Here is a 19,254-nt window from a genome sequence, read left to right as displayed (position 1 = left end):
TCCTACAGTATTCTCACTCCCTTTGATTTACATGATGACATGTTAGATCAGCCTCTCACAGCAACAGAAATGATAAAAAATCAGTCCCCTGCAGCAGATGGTACAGCAGGACTCAGTCAGGACAACACCAGTGAAATGGAACTGCATGCAACAGCTGGTCTTTCCACCCTTCAACTCTCCACCAGTGATGATGATGATGATGATGATTCAGACTCTGCTGCTTTTTATGACAGAGTAAAAGAATGGGATGTGTTATCTGCTAGCACTAGTAGCACAGATAGTGAACCATTCCTCTGTGGCTTTGCTCCAAACAAGAAGTACAAGTATGATCGTCATCCTATCTTTAATTCTGGTTACAATGATGCATATGAGCTGTCATCTGCAGCGTCTGAAAGTGCATCAGGAGCGGAGAGTGATGCCATGATGGAAATGGAAACAACTCTTACAGCTTTGATGTACTCAGTCACAAACACCCAGCCAATACATTGTGACGTCCAAATCCCGTACTCAGATCCTGACTGGACTGAAAGAGACTCCAGCTGTTTGTCTCGTTCTCACAGCGTTCCCTCACTGAGTCAAACAACCTGTCCAGAGAACAAGACCTTCACACGATCACTGAGCTTACCTGAACTGCTGTTAAAAAGCAGCTTTGTGGATTTTACACCTGAGATCAGTGTTGATGAAGACGATGAAACCTACAGGTTCCAGTGCTCCTGTCCAGGTCTGTACCAGTGCAGTGTGACAGGCCTGGTGTTCCACATGGAGGCAGAAGGGGACGTGGTTTACAGGACCGTCCCCTGGGACAGGAGGCTACTGGCCCAACATCACAAGCAGCCTGCAGGACCCCGGTTTGACATCAAGTGTCTGCAGCAGTCTGTGTGTCAGCTTCATCTCCCACACTGTGAGATCCGCTCCACAGGTGGATGTGAATTCTTGTCAGTGGCTCATGTGAACGATGAGGGCATCGAGTTTATCGTCCCTCAGAAGATAACAGAAACTCATGTCATCATAAACATCACAGGCTTTTCTGGTTTCGGTAATGTGAAGGATAAAGACTCACCACCTGACCCGGTCCGAGCGCTGGTTCTGCTGTTCTACAGGCCTCCAGCTGATCCTGATATCAAATCCTTCCTCAGAGTGTTGTTGCTACCGAGGAATGCTGTGATCAGGGATGTGCTGCGCACCAGGAAGAAGTTGGTTGGAGATGAGATCTTCATCGAGACGTCCCCACACTGTAAACTGTGTCCAAAGCAGGAATACACTCTGTCCACCTGTCCTGAAGACGACTCAGTTCTAGTTCAACCAACAGAAGCAGAATTTGATGAGGAGTCCTATGTCACCTACTACTCGTCATTCGAGGTGATATTCAAAACACTCATTGCAAATATTAAATTGCTTCTTAGAGGCACCAACAGCTCCAACATTGTTTGGGAAAGAGAAGTGTGTTTTCCATCCACTGGAGTGAGAAGGTCCTGTAGGCAGAGCAGTTCAAGTGAGAAGTTGTTTTACATACGGAGCAGCTTCATCGATGGGATATCAGGACCTGTTCTCAAAAGTCTGCTGGACAAACTGTTTGAAAAAACAGTGATAACAGATCCTGAGAGGGAGGCAGCAATGGAGATACCAAACCGCAGAGACAAAGCTTGTTTTGTGATCGACACAGTGAGGAGAAAAGGTGAAGCTGCCAGTTCAGAGATGATTGAGTTTCTCTGTGAGCTCGACCCCTTCCTCTGTAAACATCTTGGGCTGATCTGAAGCTCAGTGAATAAGTGATGCATGACAGCAGGTTGACCTGATGCTGAGAAACTGATCGTCCTGCAACTCCTAGAGATCATATGTCTCCTTGACAACAGACCTTTACAGTGAAAAAGACATAAAATGGTACATTGCTCTTGTCTCAAACAGTCATGAGTCATTTGTCATTTATCTGCTTTAATTGTTGAAACATTGTTTCCAAACTGTCATCAGTTTCCTTGTATTTGATAAAGACATGAGAACTCCATGATTTAGTGCAGAGGTTTTCAAAGTGGGAGGTGAGTCCACAGAGTCACAGAGTTATGAGGAAGAACGGTGTACAGGTTTTATTCTGAGCTGAGTATGAATGATGTGACAGATGGATGTCTGTGTCCTCACACTGATGAAGGATCAATCATATTCATGTTTTTAAACACTTAATGTCTGCCAGTTAGGAATGAGGAAATAAAACGGGTGTGTCAGACAGCTGCTTCAGGCTCTGCAGAAGGGGAGGAGTCAGAGGGAGACCTGAGGCCGTATCTTGTGCTGATCTTTTTTGTCTTCCTATTTACTTTAAAATATCTCTCCATTACAACTATACGATATTTCATTTTCCCTGTTCAAATGAATCAGCTGTAGATATGGACAGTTTTTAAAGGTTGAATTTAAAGTATATCATTTATACTAATGTAATCCATCTACATCAGCTTTGACCAAATATTCTGAATGTAGTCTGCTGCACTTTTTGACATTTGCACAACTGATTTATGTCATGTTTGATGTTTAGTGCAGTTTTGATGTTTATTGTTGTTTTATTTTATTTACATTTTACGTTTTCATTTTACGAGACACCAAAAAATGAATGTAACTTTTAAGGTACAGAGAGTAAAATTTCTGGGGGTTTTTTGAAGCTCTTTTAAAAAAAATGTTACAGATGAATCTATTTTTAAATATTTTTTACTTTGTGCCAGTGGAAATATAACAGTGCAAGAGGACACATAGAAGACATTTACCTCTAAACTGCATCACAAAAGTGTTTTTGCTGTGTACTATTTTTGAATTTCATGTCATATATTTATAATAATTTCATGGCTGCAGTTATTAAAAAGGGGGATTCTAACAAAAAAAGTTTGTGTTATTTGTTTATGATTGAAAATGAATATTATTTGATATTGTTTAACTCTCAGGTATTGAATTGTTATGCTGTTTCAAGTGGGTGAAAAAGAAAAAATAAAGGAAAGTGTACATATTGTCACTGTACTGAATATACATGTTTGGAATAAAATACTCCCAAGTATTCATATTGATTTGGCCTTATTTTTTTTAAAGTCAGAAAGATTCACATTTATGTCTAATATTTAAAAATTTTAACTACAGACGTTTTAAGACTTTTAAATGACTTTTTCATGTTTGCTGTTATCAAGATGTCAAGGTGATTTATTGTCCTTAGAGCACAGGGTTACATAACAAAATGAGAGTTGTAGTTCCTTATGAAACAAAATATATGGAACAAAATTAAATAAAACGATAGATACAGTTATTTATAATACCGAATAAATAAATAAATGCATCCTAAAATCCATCTGGTTCTGTGGTGTTTGAATCTGAAGCCTGCAGCTCCATAGAAGCTTCAACTGACTTTTCTATTGAAGTCTTTAGTGCGTTTTGGCCTTAATGTTAAAATTGAGCAGGTCACTATATTCATCTGTGCCTGATGGACTGATGGGTTTGTCATCTTATTTATTAATTAATTAATTTATTAATTTATTTATTTTAATGCCGAATGCAGTGCCTTTGAGGGTTTCTGGACAATATTGTTTTTGGTTACTTTTTATTTAATAAATTTACATTTGAATGACATTTTAAACACTTGAAAAATAGCATTTAAGGTGCATTTTGAACAAATAAAAAAAATGTACAATTAATTTGCGATTAATCGTGATTAAATATTTTAATTGATCGACAGCACTAGTTTATCAAGTTTGATGAGCGCCAACTTGCAGTGGCTTTTCTAATCTGTATCTCAGAGAAGATAACCGTGCAGCCTCAGTGGAGACCTGTCTGTCTGTCTGTCTGTCTGTCTGCCTGTCTGTCTGTCTGTCTGTCCAGACATAATACGGACATGATGTTTCTCCTCCGAGGTGTCCAGGAGTGTAAAAAGTTGCTGCAAGTTGCCGCTCATCAAACGTGATAAATAGTTTTGTTTTATTCTCACTTCTGTCAGACACAAATGCTGGACAGCAGACAAAGGAAGGAGGGACGGTCGAGCATGACACACCGCAGACTCACGTCAACCTACCGTAAATGAATGACATCACACTTAAAGAGAAGGAAACACAAACCTTTATTGTTCATGGTTTTTTTTTTCTTTAATTCTGCTTCTGCTCGCGGGATCTTACGCAGCTTGCGTCGTACTGTGCGTACAGGAGCGAGCGGCTCTGGGACACATGAACAACGGCAGTGGAAAAATATAATATAATATAAAATCCACCCGCATCCTCCAGTGAGAGACCAGTGCTGTCCAAAGACAACAGAGAGACACAGAGAGACACCTGAAGACTCTTCTCACCAGGTAAGCAGACAACACTGATCCCAATAACACACATTAAACCAGGAGTGTTGACGTTCAGAGAGGTCCAGTTAGAAAAAAATCATCATCATGTCTGATTTAAGTTCTGTTTCAGTGCCAGATATTACAGTAACCCAGAGGTATCCACAGCTGACAGAGAAGGAAAGTACAGTTTCATAATTATTTCAACAGTATCGTCAGGATTCACACTGAACTGCATGATAAAAATAAAAATCTCATTTCAAGTACTGAAGATGGAAATAGTACTGAAAATCTGTACTTAAGTACAAGTACTTGAAATAAGTACATTATTAAAATATTACTCAGTCACGAGTAAAAGTACTGGTGTTAGAAAAATACTCAGAGTATTAGTTACTTTTTAACTGTTGATTTTTGATACATTATTAATAGCAGACATTCAATCGTCTCATTTAAGTTTTAGTTTCTTTCTTCAACAAATGGCTCCACCAGACAAAACAAAAACTATGGATTAAATATTCATAGATACAGTTTTAACTGGTTAACTTATCAACGCTGCTTTATTGATTAATGATTAATTATTGACATCTTGTGCCTGTGCTGCTGCAGTGTTTAGATTTTCATCAACATGTCCTGGTTTTCTTCAGATCAGAAAAACTGATTGGCTACAAAAATCCTGATTAAAGGTTTGGAAATTAATTCAACTCAGTACTCAATTATGATTAAAAAATCTACTCAGAAAAGTACAAGTACCAAATAACGAACTTATGAGACTCTGTCTATTCTTGTGTCTTTTTATAGAACATGGAGTGAAAGTAACTTTGTCTGACTCAGTTATTTCTCAGGCTGGTGATTCATTGCATCGTGTGTGTGTGTGTGTGTGTGTGTGTGTGTGTGTCTGACTCTCTGGTCCTGTTTACACTTGGTATGAACATTTGACCTGGGTGATCTGATCAGGGGGCGTAGCACAAAATTTTGGTTCCTGTGCACAGGCATTCTCTATGGGTCCCTCCCTAAATCCACAGCTGTTCGGTCTGGTGTCTTTGTGGGTCCTGGTCTGGTGCCCCTGGACCCGATCAAGTGGATAGCTTTGTTCAGGCTGCAGGCGGATCAGTAGGGCCGACTCCTTGTGATTGGTTGGTCGAGTGGTTGATCGATATGCTCTTGTCTGACCAAATTCTCTTTGGTCAGACATTTGAATGAGCACATTGTCCGAGTTTATGTAAACCTGTCCCTCAGTCTAGTATCTAAAATTTCTCCCAAAATGTCCACAACATTCGGGAATCTTCATCACAGAAAAAAGTGTTGAGCCCAACTCAAAAAAGCTTTTCTGACCTATATTGTAAGTTGAGATAATCTACTTTTCTTCTTTAGATAAACTTGAATGTTTGAGTTTTAGAAACTCAAAAAACTAAAGTACTTTGTTTTTTTTTGGCTTTATATGCCTTTATTTGATAGGACAGCTGAGGATATGACAGGAAAGGGGGGGAGAGAGAGAGAGTGGGAGGATGACAAGCAGCAAAAGGAATGCATGTGTGAGTCGAGCCCACAGTTACTGGAGAGCCTCAGTACACATGAAAATATTAAAATCTTCACCGTTTCACTTTCACCTCAAACACAGTTTTGGGGGTGAAACAAACAAAAGATCAGTGGTTGGTAAAACTTAACTTAAAGTTTGAGTTGTGTTCATCCAGATGCTCCTTTCTGCTCTGGTTCCTCTTCTATCGCCACATTTATGTTTTTCTCCACTTTCTTTGACACTGTGCTGACCTGGCATGGCCTGTAACACACACACACTCTCTCTGGAAATTCCTCTTTAAAAGTCAGACTCAACAATTTTACTGTCCTCCTTTCCTCCCTTTCGGGATCTTGTGATTTTTCTCGCTTCACACACACCAGCGACATCCCAAGATGACTTGGCCTCTACAGTGGCACGACCCTCACCAATTCTTTTGTTCCTTATTTCTACTCCAATTGGGGAAACAAGTGAAACTGCTATAATTCTTAAATTCAGAAATGTCCTCCTCCAAACTTTACAACCAGATCCGTGAAAATGTTTTTGTGCCACAGCTATCATCCCTACAAGATAAGTTTCTTCCTTCCCCATTGCTTGACCAGAATGCTCAAAGTTAGCAAGTTTAAATCCTCTCCAACTCCGTTTCTAATGCCTTTTTCTGTATCTATCCAACACTTATTATTATGCTTATTGTTATGTGTGGTATAAGAACCAATGTAGAATTGTGTTTCATACATTTTAATTTTTCCTTTTCCTTTTCATTTTCAACAGATGAAAAGTACAGATGGAGGACAAAAAAGGTCAGACTGAAAGAGACTACAGGTGTTTGTCTCGTTCTCACAGTGTTCCCTCACTGAGACAAACAGCCTCTCCAGAGAACGAGACCATCACACGAGCACAGAGCTTACCTGACCTGCTGTTAAAAAGCAGCTTTGAGGAGTTTACACCTGACATCACTGTTCATACTGACCCAACTGACTCTGATCATGACACCAGTGAAGTCAGTGTCAGTGTTCCCCCTCCTTCCTCCCGGTCTTTTTCAACTTCTGCACACCGGAAGAGAAAATCTAAAAGTCACAGCCTCAAGAGTGAGAAAAAACATAAGAAAGATTCCTTTAGTCCTGGTTCTAGCTCTGATTACCCTGTCGACATGTTAGGACACCTGCAGGATGATACCAGAGAAGTGGAGCCACATTCAGCAGCTGGTCCCTCCAACCTTCAGCTCCCCAGCAGTGATGATGAAGATTCAGACTCTGCAGGAATTTATGGAAAAAGAGCCAGAACTGATTGGATGAGTGGATATGATGAAGACACCACATCAGTGTTGAGAGCTGCATCTAGTGGAGGTGGAGGTTATTTTCCTACCACTCCTTCACAAACACAAGGACAGACCTTACATCCTCCAGACATAAAAGACACAGATGATGGTGGCCCCAGCTTTGATAGTTCCAGTTCTACTTTCAGTATGCCGACCTGCTCTCAGTCCACAGCACCAACTGTTCCTCAGCATCCACGGAGAAGAGAGACTGTTTTGGTTCTCAAGGACTCAACTGTCCGTCCTGAAGGAAGCAAAGCACAAGATGTGTTTGAGCTGCTGCCTTTACAGTCTGAAAGTGACTCAGGAGGTGACAGTTACACCCTGAAGATGAGCACCCAGCCGACCCATTCTCACCTCCAAATCCCGTCCTCAGATCCTGGTTCTAGTAAAAGAGACTCCAGGTGTTTGTCTCGTTCTCACAGTGTTCCCTCACTGAGACAATCAGCCTCTCCAGAGAACAAGACCTTCACACGAGCACAGAGCTTACCTGACCTGCTGTTAAAAAGCAGCTTTGAGGAGTTTACACCTGACATCACTGTTCATACTGACCCAACTGACTCTGATCATGACACTAGTAAAGTCAGCGTTGCCCCTCCTTCCTCCCAGTCTTTTTCAACTTCTGCACGCCGCAAGAGAAAGTCTGATCTAGTCTTTGGTACTGCTTCTAGCACTGATTACATCAGTGATGACGATTCAAACTCTGCTGACTTTTATGGAAAGAAAGCTAGAATGGGTCAGATGAGTGGATATGATGAAGACAAGATACGATTGTTGAAATTTCCTCGAAGTGGAGGTGCAAGACCTCTCAGTAGAGGTGCACGTCCTTTTCCTGCCAGTGGAGGTGCAGGTTATTTTCCTGCCACTCCTCCAAGTGGAGGTGCAAGACCTTCCAGTGGAGGTGCAAGTCCTTTTCCTGCCCAAGGAGGTGCAGGTTATTTTCCTGCCACTCCTCCATGTGGAGGTGCAAGACCTTCCAGTGGAGGTGCAGGACATTTTCCTGCCAGTGGAGGTGCAGGTTATTTTCCTGACACTCCAAGTGGAGGTGCAGGACCTTCCATGTGGAGGTTCAGTTCTACACAAGCACAAGACCAGACCTTACATGCTCCAGACAGAAAAGACACAGATGATGGTAGCCCCAGCTTTGATAGCTCCAGTTCTACTTTCAATATACCTACCTGCTCTCAGTCCACAGTACCAGCTGTTCTTAACTGTTCACGGAGAACAAAGGCCTTCAAGATGTCAGCTGTCTGCACTGAAGGAAGCAAAGCACAAGATGCATTTGAGCTGCTGCCTGTCGACATGTCAGGACACAAGCAGGATGATGCCAGAGAAATGATACCATATTCAGCAGCCGTTCAACCTGACAGCAGTGATGACAGTGATACAGACTTTTGTGAAGGGGATGGTGAAATGGATCAGTTGAGTGACATATTGTTGAAGGATTTTGAATGTGGAGGTTGTTTTCCTACCACTCCTTCACAGGCACAAGACCAGACCTTACATCCTCCAGACAGAAAAGACACAGATGATGGTGACCCCAGCTTTGATAGCTCCAGTTCTGCTTTCAATATACCTACCGGCTCTCAGTCCACAGCACCACCTGGAAGCAAAGCACAAGATCCACTAAGATTTCATGGAGGGGTTGGTGAAATGGGTTGGTTAAGTGGATATGATGAAGACATTGTGTCACGGTTTGGCTCTCTATCTGGATCTTCAGGTTATTTTCCTACCACTTCTTCACAAGCACAGGACCAGACCTTACATCCTCCAGACAGAAAAGACACAGATGATGGTGGCCCCAGCTTTGATAGCTCCAGTTCTGCTTTCAATATACCTACCAGCTATCAGTCCGCAGCACTAACTTTTTTTAGCCCTCCTTGTCCACAGGACAGGCCTTTGGTCCCCCAGGACTCAACTGTCTGCACTGAAGGAAGCAAAGCGCAAGATCCACTAAGATTTTATGGAGGGGTTGGTGAAATGGGTTGGTTAAGTGGATATGGTGAAGACATGTTATGGATGACCCGTCCAGCTGGAGGTTCAGGTTATTTTCCTACCACTCCTTCACAGGCACAGGACCAGACCTTACATCCTCCAGACAGAAAAGACACAGATGATGGTGGCCCCAGCTTTGATAGCTCCAGTTCTACTTTCAATATACCTACCGGCTCTCAGTCCATAGCACTAACTGCTCCTCAGCGTCGACGGAGAGGAAGGGGTGGTTTGGCCCGCAAGAAGTCAAATGTCTACACTGAAGGAAGCAAAGCACAGGATCCACTAAGATTTTATGGAGGGGTTGGTGAAATGGGTTGGTTAAGTGGATATGGTGAAGACATGTTACGGATGAGCTCTCTATCTGGATGTTCAGTTTTTTTTCCTACCACTTCTTCACAAGCACAGGACCAGACCCTACATCCTCCAGACAGAAAAGACACAGATGATGGTGGCCCCAGCTTTGATAGCTCCAGTTCTACTTTCACTTCGCTGGACTGCTCTCAGTCCATAGCGCCAACTTTATTTAGCCCTCCTTGTCCACAGAACAGGCCTGTGGTCCCCCAGGACTCAACTGTCTGCGCTGAGGGAAGCGGAGCACAAGAGGATGATGCCGTGATGGAAGTGGAGACAAGTGATACAGCTTTGAACTACTCAGTCACAAACAACCAGTCAACCCATTCTCACCTCCAACTGTCCTCCTCAAATCCTGGTTGGACTGAAAGAGACTTCAGTGGTTTGTCTCACTCTCACAGCGTTCCCTCACTGAGTCAGGAGTTAAAGGATTTTACACCTGAGATCAGTGTTGATGAAGACGATGAAACCTACAGGTTCCAGTGCTCCTGTCCAGGTCTGTACCAGTGCAGTGTGACAGGCCTGGTGTTCCACATGGAGGCAGAAGGGGACGTGGTTTACAAGACCGTCCCCTGGGACAGGAGGCTACTGGCCCAACATAACAAGCAGCCTGCAGGACCCCTGTTTGACATCAAGTGTCTGCAGCAGTCTGTGTGTCAGCTTCATCTCCCACACTGTGAGATCCGCTCCACAGGTGGATGTGAATTCTTGTCAGTGGCTCATGTGAACGATGAGAGCATCGAGTTTATCGTCCCTCAGAAGATAACAGAAACTCATGTCATCATAAACATCACAGGCTTTTCTGGTTTCGGTAATGTGAAGGATAAAGACTCACCACCTGACCCGGTCCGAGCGCTGGTTCTGCTGTTCTACAGGCCTCCAGCTGATCCTGATCCTGAATCTCTCCTCAATGTGTTGTTGCTACCAGTGAACATCGTGCTCCGGGATGTGGTGCGCACCAGGAAGAAGTTAGTTGGAGACGAGATCTACATCGAGACGTCCCCACACTGTAAACTGTGTCCAAAGCAGGAATACACTCTGTCCACCTGTCCTGAAGACGACTCAGTTCTAGTTCAACCAACTGAAGCAGAATTTGACTGTGACAACTACGACAACTACTTCCCATCATTTCAGGTGATTTTGGAAAAAATCATGAAACGCATTAAACTGTTTTTGAGAGACACTAACAAACACAGTGTCTGGGAAAGACGAGTTTGTCTTTCGTCCAATGGAGTAAAAAAGCCCTGTACTCAGGACAGTTCAAGTGAGAGGCTGTTGGACATACGGAGCAGCTTCGTCAGTAGGATATCAGAACCTGGTCTCAACAGTCTGCTGGACAAACTGCTTGAGAAAACGACCGTGACTGATTCTGAGATGGAGGCAGCATACAAGATCCAAAACCACAGAGACAAAGCTCGTTTTGTTATCGACACAGTGAGGAAGAAAGGTGAAGCTGCCAGTTCAGAGATGATGAAGTTTCTCTGTGAGCTGGACCCCTTCCTCTGTGAACATCTTGACATCTGTGGCTGAATGAACAGGTGATGCATCCGGAGCGTGTTGACCTGATGCTGAGAAACTGATCATCCTGCAACTTTCTGAGATCGTATGCCTTCTTGAAACAGACCTTTACTGTGAAATAGATAGATAGATAGATAGATAGATAGATAGATGTTGTATTTGATGAAGATATGGGAACTTCATCATGCTGTGAATACAAACACCCTGAATGAACATAGAAAGGTTACAACAGGCAAACGTACTATTTCACTATTTTTCTCTTCATATCAACTTTATAAATAACTGTATTTTGTTTTTTTCTCTGCTCAAATGAATGGAGATATGGACTGTTTTTAAATGTTGAATTTAACATTTAATTTTTATTTATGCATCTATTAATCTTTTCTATCTACAGTTTTTACCAAATAACTCAAATGTAGTCTGTTGCACTTTCCATGGCGATCGTCACCTGGTTCTTATTAATAGTACTTCATATAATGATGCTTCTTGTCGTGTTATTTTACTAATATTGTCTGTTTTTATGCTGTTTACATGCTTTCTGTAAGGTCCCCAACAAGAGCCAACAAAAATAGAATAAATAAAACAGAATAGTGGAATAATGTTTTTCAACTTGGTATTAATCTCGATGTTAATCTGTAAAGGCACTTAATTTTCCTTCTTCCTCTGAAGTCGTGTTTTAATTGTACATCAAATGATTATTTTACTGTATCTAAAAATAACTTTCTTGAATTATTTTTCTTACCTTAAACAGTCAGCAGAGGGAGCAGTTTCTCTTTAATGGTTTGAGTGAGAGGTTACTAAGCAGTGAAATCTATTTTTAATTTTTTTTTTTTTTACATCTTGGCAATGTAAATATAACAGTGCAAGAGGAGACGTAGAAGGCAGCTGTGTATTACAACACAAAATGTGTTTTTGCTGTCAGCTACTTTTGGTTTGCATGACATATATTTGTAATAATTTCTTGGCCGCAGTTATTAAAAAGCAAATTCAGGGGATTGTAACAAAAAATGTTTGTGTTATTTGTTCATGATGGAAAATGAATATTATTTGATATTGTTTATCACTCAGGTATTGAAATGTTCTGTTGTTTCAAGATGGCAGTTTACAAAGAAAAAATAAAGGAAAACATGTTTTTGTACGACGTATATTGTTGCTGTGTCATTGACAGTGTTGTAGAAGTTCACACTTCACAAAGATTAAAATAAATTAGTTCACTTTCATAGTTCACAATTTTGAATTCTGTGCCAAGTTCAGACCTCTAAAAGTGAACTACATCATGTTATTTTTTCTTTTTCTTCTTCTTTTTTATTTATTTATTTAATTTTAAATAGAACTGGAATACTGGAGTCTATATTGATAGTCATGATATTCATGATTTTGATTAATTTGAATGGTCAGGATAACATACAGTATATCTATAGTCATTAATAACTATTTACAGCAGTTTGAAAAAATTTTACACTACAACAGAACATCATACACCATCACAATTTTCAAATGGGTGCTTGGAAATTCCAACTTTCTGGCTACAACTAAATGCACCATATCACATCAGAGCTGCACAGAGATAAAGAGGGAGACAAAAAAAAAAAGAAAAAAAAAGAAAAACGACTGTAACTTCATCATGGTTGATAAAAAAAAAAAAAAAAAATTAGGGGAGTGAGAAGGAGCATTAACTTTTTTTCTGTCTTTGCCAAAAATTTCATGTTGTGTTTCTGTTCTGTATCTGCTGCTGCGTACAGGTTGTAACGACAGCAGAAGTAGAAGAACAACATAAACAACATGGATGTATGGCATTACGTGAATAAAGTTACAGTTTAATATAAAAGATACAGTTCATTATCTTTACCAATGAACACAACACTGGCCGCTTTCAAAATAAAAGTCGGTTTAATGGCGAGCAAAAAGCCTAAAGAAAACTAACACTGACCAACAACATCACACTTGCAGCTGGAGTTTTTTGGGGGCAGGTTGCGCGTCTCTGCACTCAGCGCGCTCCCGACTTCCATCGCGCACCTTTCCAACAGACTGGACTGAGAGACGTCATCACGGTCTGTACCTCGGCTTTGATACCTTTGGTCAGGACAGACAGACTGACAGACCAGATACAGCGCAGACCAGCTGTCTGGTGTGCGCGACAAGAGGACACAGCTCGCACCTCCTGCACAATTATTGAAGATAGTTGAATAAGTTTCAGTTTAAAATTTTAATATTAATACACTTTTGTTCCTCGCCTTATATCTAACCAGCCTCTTTTAATTTAATCTGTCGTTCTTGACTTTTTTTTTTGATGCTGTAGCTCATCAGTATTTTTTATCTGCGTCTTCTTATCTCCTCCATTGAATCGGATTTCATTTTGCGCTTGCAGTCCCTCTGCTTTCTGTCCAAATTCCGCATGACAGAAACATGCAAAACACGCAAAACTCTCATTTAAATCCTGCTCTCTCCACTGTGTTTGCCCTCGCTCTCCTTTACGCCATTATTCTTACTGGATCACCCGCAAATCGCACACCAACCAATATGTTAATAATGCACACGCAGTTTAACTTCATGTGGTATCTGAGCGTATCAGGCCCCTAAAGCGGACACTGACCAGAGGTTGCACTGTAAAGCTTTGCAAATACAGGCGGTGGCGGTAATGCAACGCAGATGGATGCAACCGCCTTAAAAGAAGAAGTATCTGGAGAGAGGAAGAGGTGGAGGAGGAGGAAGGGTTGCGTCGGCAGTGGCGGGCGGAGATAAACCAACTCACAGGAACGAGGAAGTTCATCAAACACGGAGCTGCTCGTTAGGATGATCTTACTTCTGTTTTAACATCACAGTGCAACAATACAGCAGATCTTCTGTCTAAACAGCAAGAAAGGTTGAACTCTGTACAAAGATGGAAGATTGCCTCAGACGAACCACAAGTTACAAGGGAAAGAGTAAGTTGCTCTTTAGTTATTCTCTTAGATTTCAGTCTGACAGCAGCAGCAGAGATATGAAGGGACGGAGGAAAATAAGATAATCAGGAACAAATAACTGTGTATAAATAAGAGTGCAAGCAACGATTGTGAAGTGTAAAACAGTGCAAACATTTACGTCTAATATAGTGGGTTTTTTTTGTCACTGATTAATTGGTCAGTTATTTTCTCAATTAATCAATCAGTTGTTTGGTCCATAAAATGTCAGAAAATAGTGGAAAATGTTGATTAAAGCCCAAGTTGACGTTCTCAAATGTCTTGTTTTGTCCAAAACTCAAAAATATTCAGTTTACTGTCTGAGAGGAGGAAAGAAACCAGAAAATATTCACATTTAAGAAGCTGACATCAGAGAATTTTGACTTTTTTCCTTAATAAGTGTCTCAAAACAATTAAGAGATTATCAAAATAGATGCAGATTAATTTAATAGTGTTTTAAGTTTGTTGTTGGTTTATTAGTTTGTCCAACTGTTCCTTCTTTTGTTGTGCACAATACAGTGTATTGATTGATTGATTTAAAGATAAAAAATCATGAAATTTCCTCACAGTGATTTTTTCATTTGAGGCATGATAATGAATTGGCAGCTGTGTGTGATCTGTGCATGGCAGTATATACTTTTACTGTGAAGACACGCTGCTGGAATATGTGAAGAATGTGTCTTGGCATCGTCTCGCTGAAATAAGCAGACGTCTCTGAAAAAGACGTTAGGATGGCTTAAACTTAATTAAACTGTTGGACTGTTTGCAGTTTTTCACAAAGTGGTGAACCTCACCCCATCCATGCCCGAGAACAACTGAGCCTTTCCAGGACGCCCCTTTAATACCCAATCATGATCCTGTCACCTGTTATCAACTCACCTGTTCACCTGTGGAGTGATCCAAACGGGTGTTTTTGGAGCGTCACACAACTTTCAGTCTTTTGTTGCTCCACAACTTTTTTGAAACGTATTTCAGGCATCAAATTCAGAATGAATGTATACTGACAAAAAATCCCAAAGTTTACCAGTTTAGTATCTTGTCTCACTGTATTCAGTTGAATATAGGTCAAAAAGTTTTTGCAAATCATTGCACAGCGTCCCAACTTTTGTGGAATTGGTGTTGTCGTGTTCAGTGGCATCTAGTGGTGAGCTTTAAGATTAAGAACACCGTGCCTCACCCTCCCCTTTTTAATTTTTATGTAACAAAACCACAATTCTTATTTTCAGGTGATTATAGACTAATGACAATTTCTTATGAACATTATATTAAATCTTTCTCTAATATACCCTTTTACAGACTTCACTGTTAAAATTGTTTTAACATGTCTTTTATTAGGTTTACTCAGTTCACACACACACACACACACACACACACACTAGGTTACTCAGGATCATGAAAATCACATTATTTGGAGTTAATGGTCATGAAGAATAGATGGCATATTATAATCAAATAAATCTGAAACTTTAATGACTAATTAATTTTCCATTTCCTTTGTTTTTCAGGACCAAGAAACGCAGCTGAAAAGAAGAGGGGTGAAAAAAAACAGCATGATAAAAATCTAATCAGGATGACTTGCCTTGGCACTGATGAGGATGACTCTGAAGAAACTGGCAATAAGCTGCTGACTAGAACAAGAGGCACAGAAGAAACCTTCCTCCAGCTTCCTGTGTACAGATCTCCACTCTTTCCTGTCTTTTTTTATTGTGGCATCAGACGCTATAATAGAGGACACTCCAGATGTTGTAAAGATGAGTCACATCCCACTGATAGTACCCCCAATACTAAAACTGATAAGCTCCGTCATCTTGCACAACGCATCCACATGGTGGGAGATCAAGTCCCCATGGATAATGATTTTATACAAGCAATTGAAAATATACATTCAGTAAATTCGCCCTGGCCAATCTACATGGCCATCATTACCTCTGTCTTTAGGTTTTTACCCTACATTTTACCCGCTGTAAATATTTTCAGAAGGATGTATGGGAGTGACCGAAGTGCCCTGCAGGAAAAGGAGCAACCTGTCATACCTGAGGAGGACCCAGCTGAATCCTCCCTGTCAGCTCATTCTCACCTCCTACACCCCACAGAGTACATGAGGAGCAGGAGAGACTCCAGCTGTTTGCCTCACTCTCACAGCGTTCCCTCACCGAGTCAAACTACTGAGTCGAGCAGCTTTGAGGATTTTACACCTGAGATCAGTGTTGATGAAGACGATGAAACCTACAGGTTCCAGTGCTCCTGTCCAGGTCTGTACCAGTGCAGTGTGACAGGCCTGGTGTTCCATATGGAGGCAGAAGGGGACGTGGTTTACAGGACCGTCCCCTGGGACAGGAGGCTACTGGCCCAACATAACAAGCAGCCTGCAGGACCCCTGTTTGACATCAAGTGTCTGCAGCAGTCTGTGTGTCAGCTTCATCTCCCACACTGTGAGATCCGCTCCACAGGTGGATGTGAATTCTTGTCAGTGGCTCATGTGAACGATGAGGGCATCGAGTATATTGTCCCTCAGAAGATAACAGAAACTCATGTCATCATAAACATCACAGGCTTTTCTGGTTTCGGTAACGTGAAGGATAAAGACTCACCACCTGACCCGGTCCGAGCGCTGGTTCTGCTGTTCTACAGGCCTCCAGCTGATCCTGATCCTGAATCTCTCCTCAATGTGTTGTTGCTGCCGAAGAACGTTGCGATACCGGATGTGGTGCGCACCAGGAAAAAGTTAGTTGGAGATGAGATCTACATAGAGATGTCCTCTCACTGTAAACTGCAGCCAAATCAGGAGTACACTCTGTCCATGTGTCCTGAAGACGACTCAGTTCTAGTTCAACCGACTGAAGCAGAATTTGACTGTGACAGCTATGACAACTACATCCCATCATTCCAGGTGATTTTAGAAAAACTCATGAAACACATTAAACTGTTTTTGAGAGACACTAACAAACACAGTGTCTGGGAGAGACAAGTCTGTCTTTCGTCCATTGGAGTAAAAAGGTCCTTTGGGCCGAGCGCTCTGAATCTCCCTCCAAGTGAGAGGCTGTTTGACATACGGAGCAACTTCATCGATGGGATATCAGGACCTGTTCTCAAAAGTCTGCTGGACAAACTGCTTAAGAAAACGGTGCTGGCTGATTCTGAGAGGGAGGCAGCAATGGAGATACCAAACCGCAGAGACAAAGCTTGTTTTGTGATCGACACAGTGAGGAAGAAAGGTGAAGCTGCCAGTTCAGAGATGATTGAGTTTCTCTGTGAGCTCGACCCCTTCCTCTGTGAACATCTCGGGCTGATCTGAAGCTCAATGAACAGCTAAATGAAACATGGCAGCCACTGTTCTCAATCTTTCCTTCACAAGGTAAAAAAGAAAAAAAAGTTTGTAATTGACCCTTCCTAAGCCCTGCCTCTTTTCACTCTGTGCTCCAATAATAGTTGAGCAAATTTGGTATCCAGCGGAACCTCGGTCAACTTTCTCCTTTGCTGTTTCATCTAGATAAGCTGTGTTCAAGGCTATTAGAGTTGGATGACTTTAATCCTACAGCACTCCACAATTGTTGATGGACACCATTACATAAGTTACATTACACAAACAAAACAAGTTTTCCGGGTTGTAAAAACTTTGACTGTGTGTGCATCAACATGAATTGACACAGAACTTTATGCCACCAAATTGAAGTTCAGTTTCAAACTTGTGAACTTATTAACACCAATAATAATAATGATAATAATATCGGAATTGGTTTGAAACTGAAAACAACGTGGATAGGTGCATCTCTAATGAAGCAAAGAGGGAAACTAGGCAGGACTTATGGTGGATCAATTGTTAAAACGCTATTTTCCAGGGTTGATCAGGTCTCTTGTAATTGATAATGATACAAGAACGTGATGATCTACTGCATCCACATCACTTTACTTGGTCGTCTTCTTCTGGCATCCTCCCCTTGGTGTAGTTTACATACTGCTGCTGTTTTCTGGTTGCAGACCGATGCAGGTTATCAGATGAACTCAAGGTCCTGCTCCTTTTACCACTAATTTTATTCCCTTGGTGCTGTGAAACATAGTCATTATTTTTATTTGTGTTTGTTTACTTTTGCTCATTTTTTCAGTTGATTAAGTTACAGAAGTGCCTCTATTCTCTATTCATTTATGATCTTTTGACACCACCTAGTGACACTCAGGAAGTACCATAGGACCAGATGACCTTATTTAGAACTTATGTGTTGTCTCCCCAACTTGTTTTCACGTGTCATTATTAAAATCAAAAATATTAACTCAACATTAATACACACTACATACAAAATGAATGGTAAAATATTAACAATATGAACAAATCAAACTGTAAAAAGTGTAGTGTCAGGTAACCAGAGACGTATACTGCAGATTTGACACCAGAAGCTAAGTGATGGATCGTCTGTAAAGCAGGTTTACATCATGCGACATTGTGTGAGCGGAGAATACCTGTTAAAAATGATATATATGGATACCTTCACACACTTACCCACCAAAATTGTCCATTAATCGGATCTGTAAGGTCCCCAACATGAAGTCGGTGACATAAAATTATTAGCCAGTGTGGGTCCAAATAAATCAAATACCAGAGTGACAAAAAAAATGAATGGAACTTTTAAAGTACAGCAGGTAAATTTCCTGTTTTCAACTAGTTAGTTCAGTTGTCAATGTTGTCAATAACACTGACATTAAGGCCACTTAATTTCCCTCCTAGGGATCAAGGAAGTATTATTTTATTGTACCTCTTAGTTTATCTTAGTGTATCTCAAAATAATAACTCTTCTAATGATTGTGTCCCTTCATCAGCCAGCAGGGGGAGGTATTTGCCTGTTAATGCTCAGAGTGGTTGGGCTCAGGTTGAATCAGCCTGTACTGTCATGAGACATGAAGTCAGGCTGCTTTATAAAATACCACACAAACAAGTTCATGAAGTAGAGCCATCACAAAATGAGATGACAATAAAAATAAAATCTATTTCTGTTGAATATATATATATATATATATATTTTTTACATCATGGCAATGGATTTTTGTACTGTTTTGGGATTTTATAGCGTATATTTGTAAGTGACAGTTGGGTCTGACTGATGTCCATACCTCTTGTATTATGTGTGTAAAGAATTTCATAGTAGTCAATAAGACAGAAGAAATGTTTGACGTAAATTAAAGACTGTTTACACTTTGAAATGTAAAAATGTCCCGCTCAACTGGACACTATTTGTTGTACTACATGTTCATAATTTGGTTTATTGTAGTGATATTATTTAACTGTGAATGGTTACCTTGTGGTCATGTTGGTGTGTGAAAAAGAAGAAAATAAGACAGTGATCGA

General features: G+C 40.9%; 3 protein-coding genes across 3 annotated transcripts; all 3 read left to right on the top strand.

Annotated features, from left to right (window-relative positions):
• LOC146307829 (caspase recruitment domain-containing protein 8-like) lies at positions 1-3,031 on the top strand. Its single transcript, XM_084747294.1, has one exon. It carries the CDS (start codon positions 40-42, stop codon positions 1,753-1,755), a length of 1,716 nt encoding a protein of 571 aa, XP_084603420.1. The 5' UTR covers positions 1-39; the 3' UTR covers positions 1,756-3,031.
• Positions 3,032-7,263: 4,232 nt separating this feature from the next.
• On the top strand, positions 7,264-12,114 carry LOC146307828 (NACHT, LRR and PYD domains-containing protein 1b allele 3-like). Its single transcript, XM_084710410.1, has 2 exons — positions 7,264-7,653; positions 9,904-12,114. The coding sequence occupies exons 1-2, from the start codon at positions 7,264-7,266 to the stop codon at positions 10,987-10,989; spliced, it is 1,476 nt and encodes a 491-aa protein (XP_084566536.1). The 3' UTR covers positions 10,990-12,114.
• A 1,623-nt stretch (positions 12,115-13,737) lies between these two features.
• LOC146307827 (uncharacterized) lies at positions 13,738-19,247 on the top strand. The gene is made up of 2 exons (XM_084710443.1): positions 13,738-13,901; positions 15,422-19,247. The coding sequence occupies exons 1-2, from the start codon at positions 13,859-13,861 to the stop codon at positions 17,209-17,211; spliced, it is 1,833 nt and encodes a 610-aa protein (XP_084566569.1). The 5' UTR covers positions 13,738-13,858; the 3' UTR covers positions 17,212-19,247.
• The last annotated feature ends 7 nt before the right edge of the window (positions 19,248-19,254 follow it).

This window comes from Lutjanus erythropterus, chromosome 21 (assembly GCF_056507025.1).
Source record: "Lutjanus erythropterus isolate fLutEry1 chromosome 21, fLutEry1.hap2, whole genome shotgun sequence".
NCBI lineage: Eukaryota > Metazoa > Chordata > Actinopteri > Lutjaniformes > Lutjanidae > Lutjanus > Lutjanus erythropterus.
Note: the sequence above shows the minus strand (reverse complement) of the source record. Positions and strands in the feature narration are given on the sequence as shown.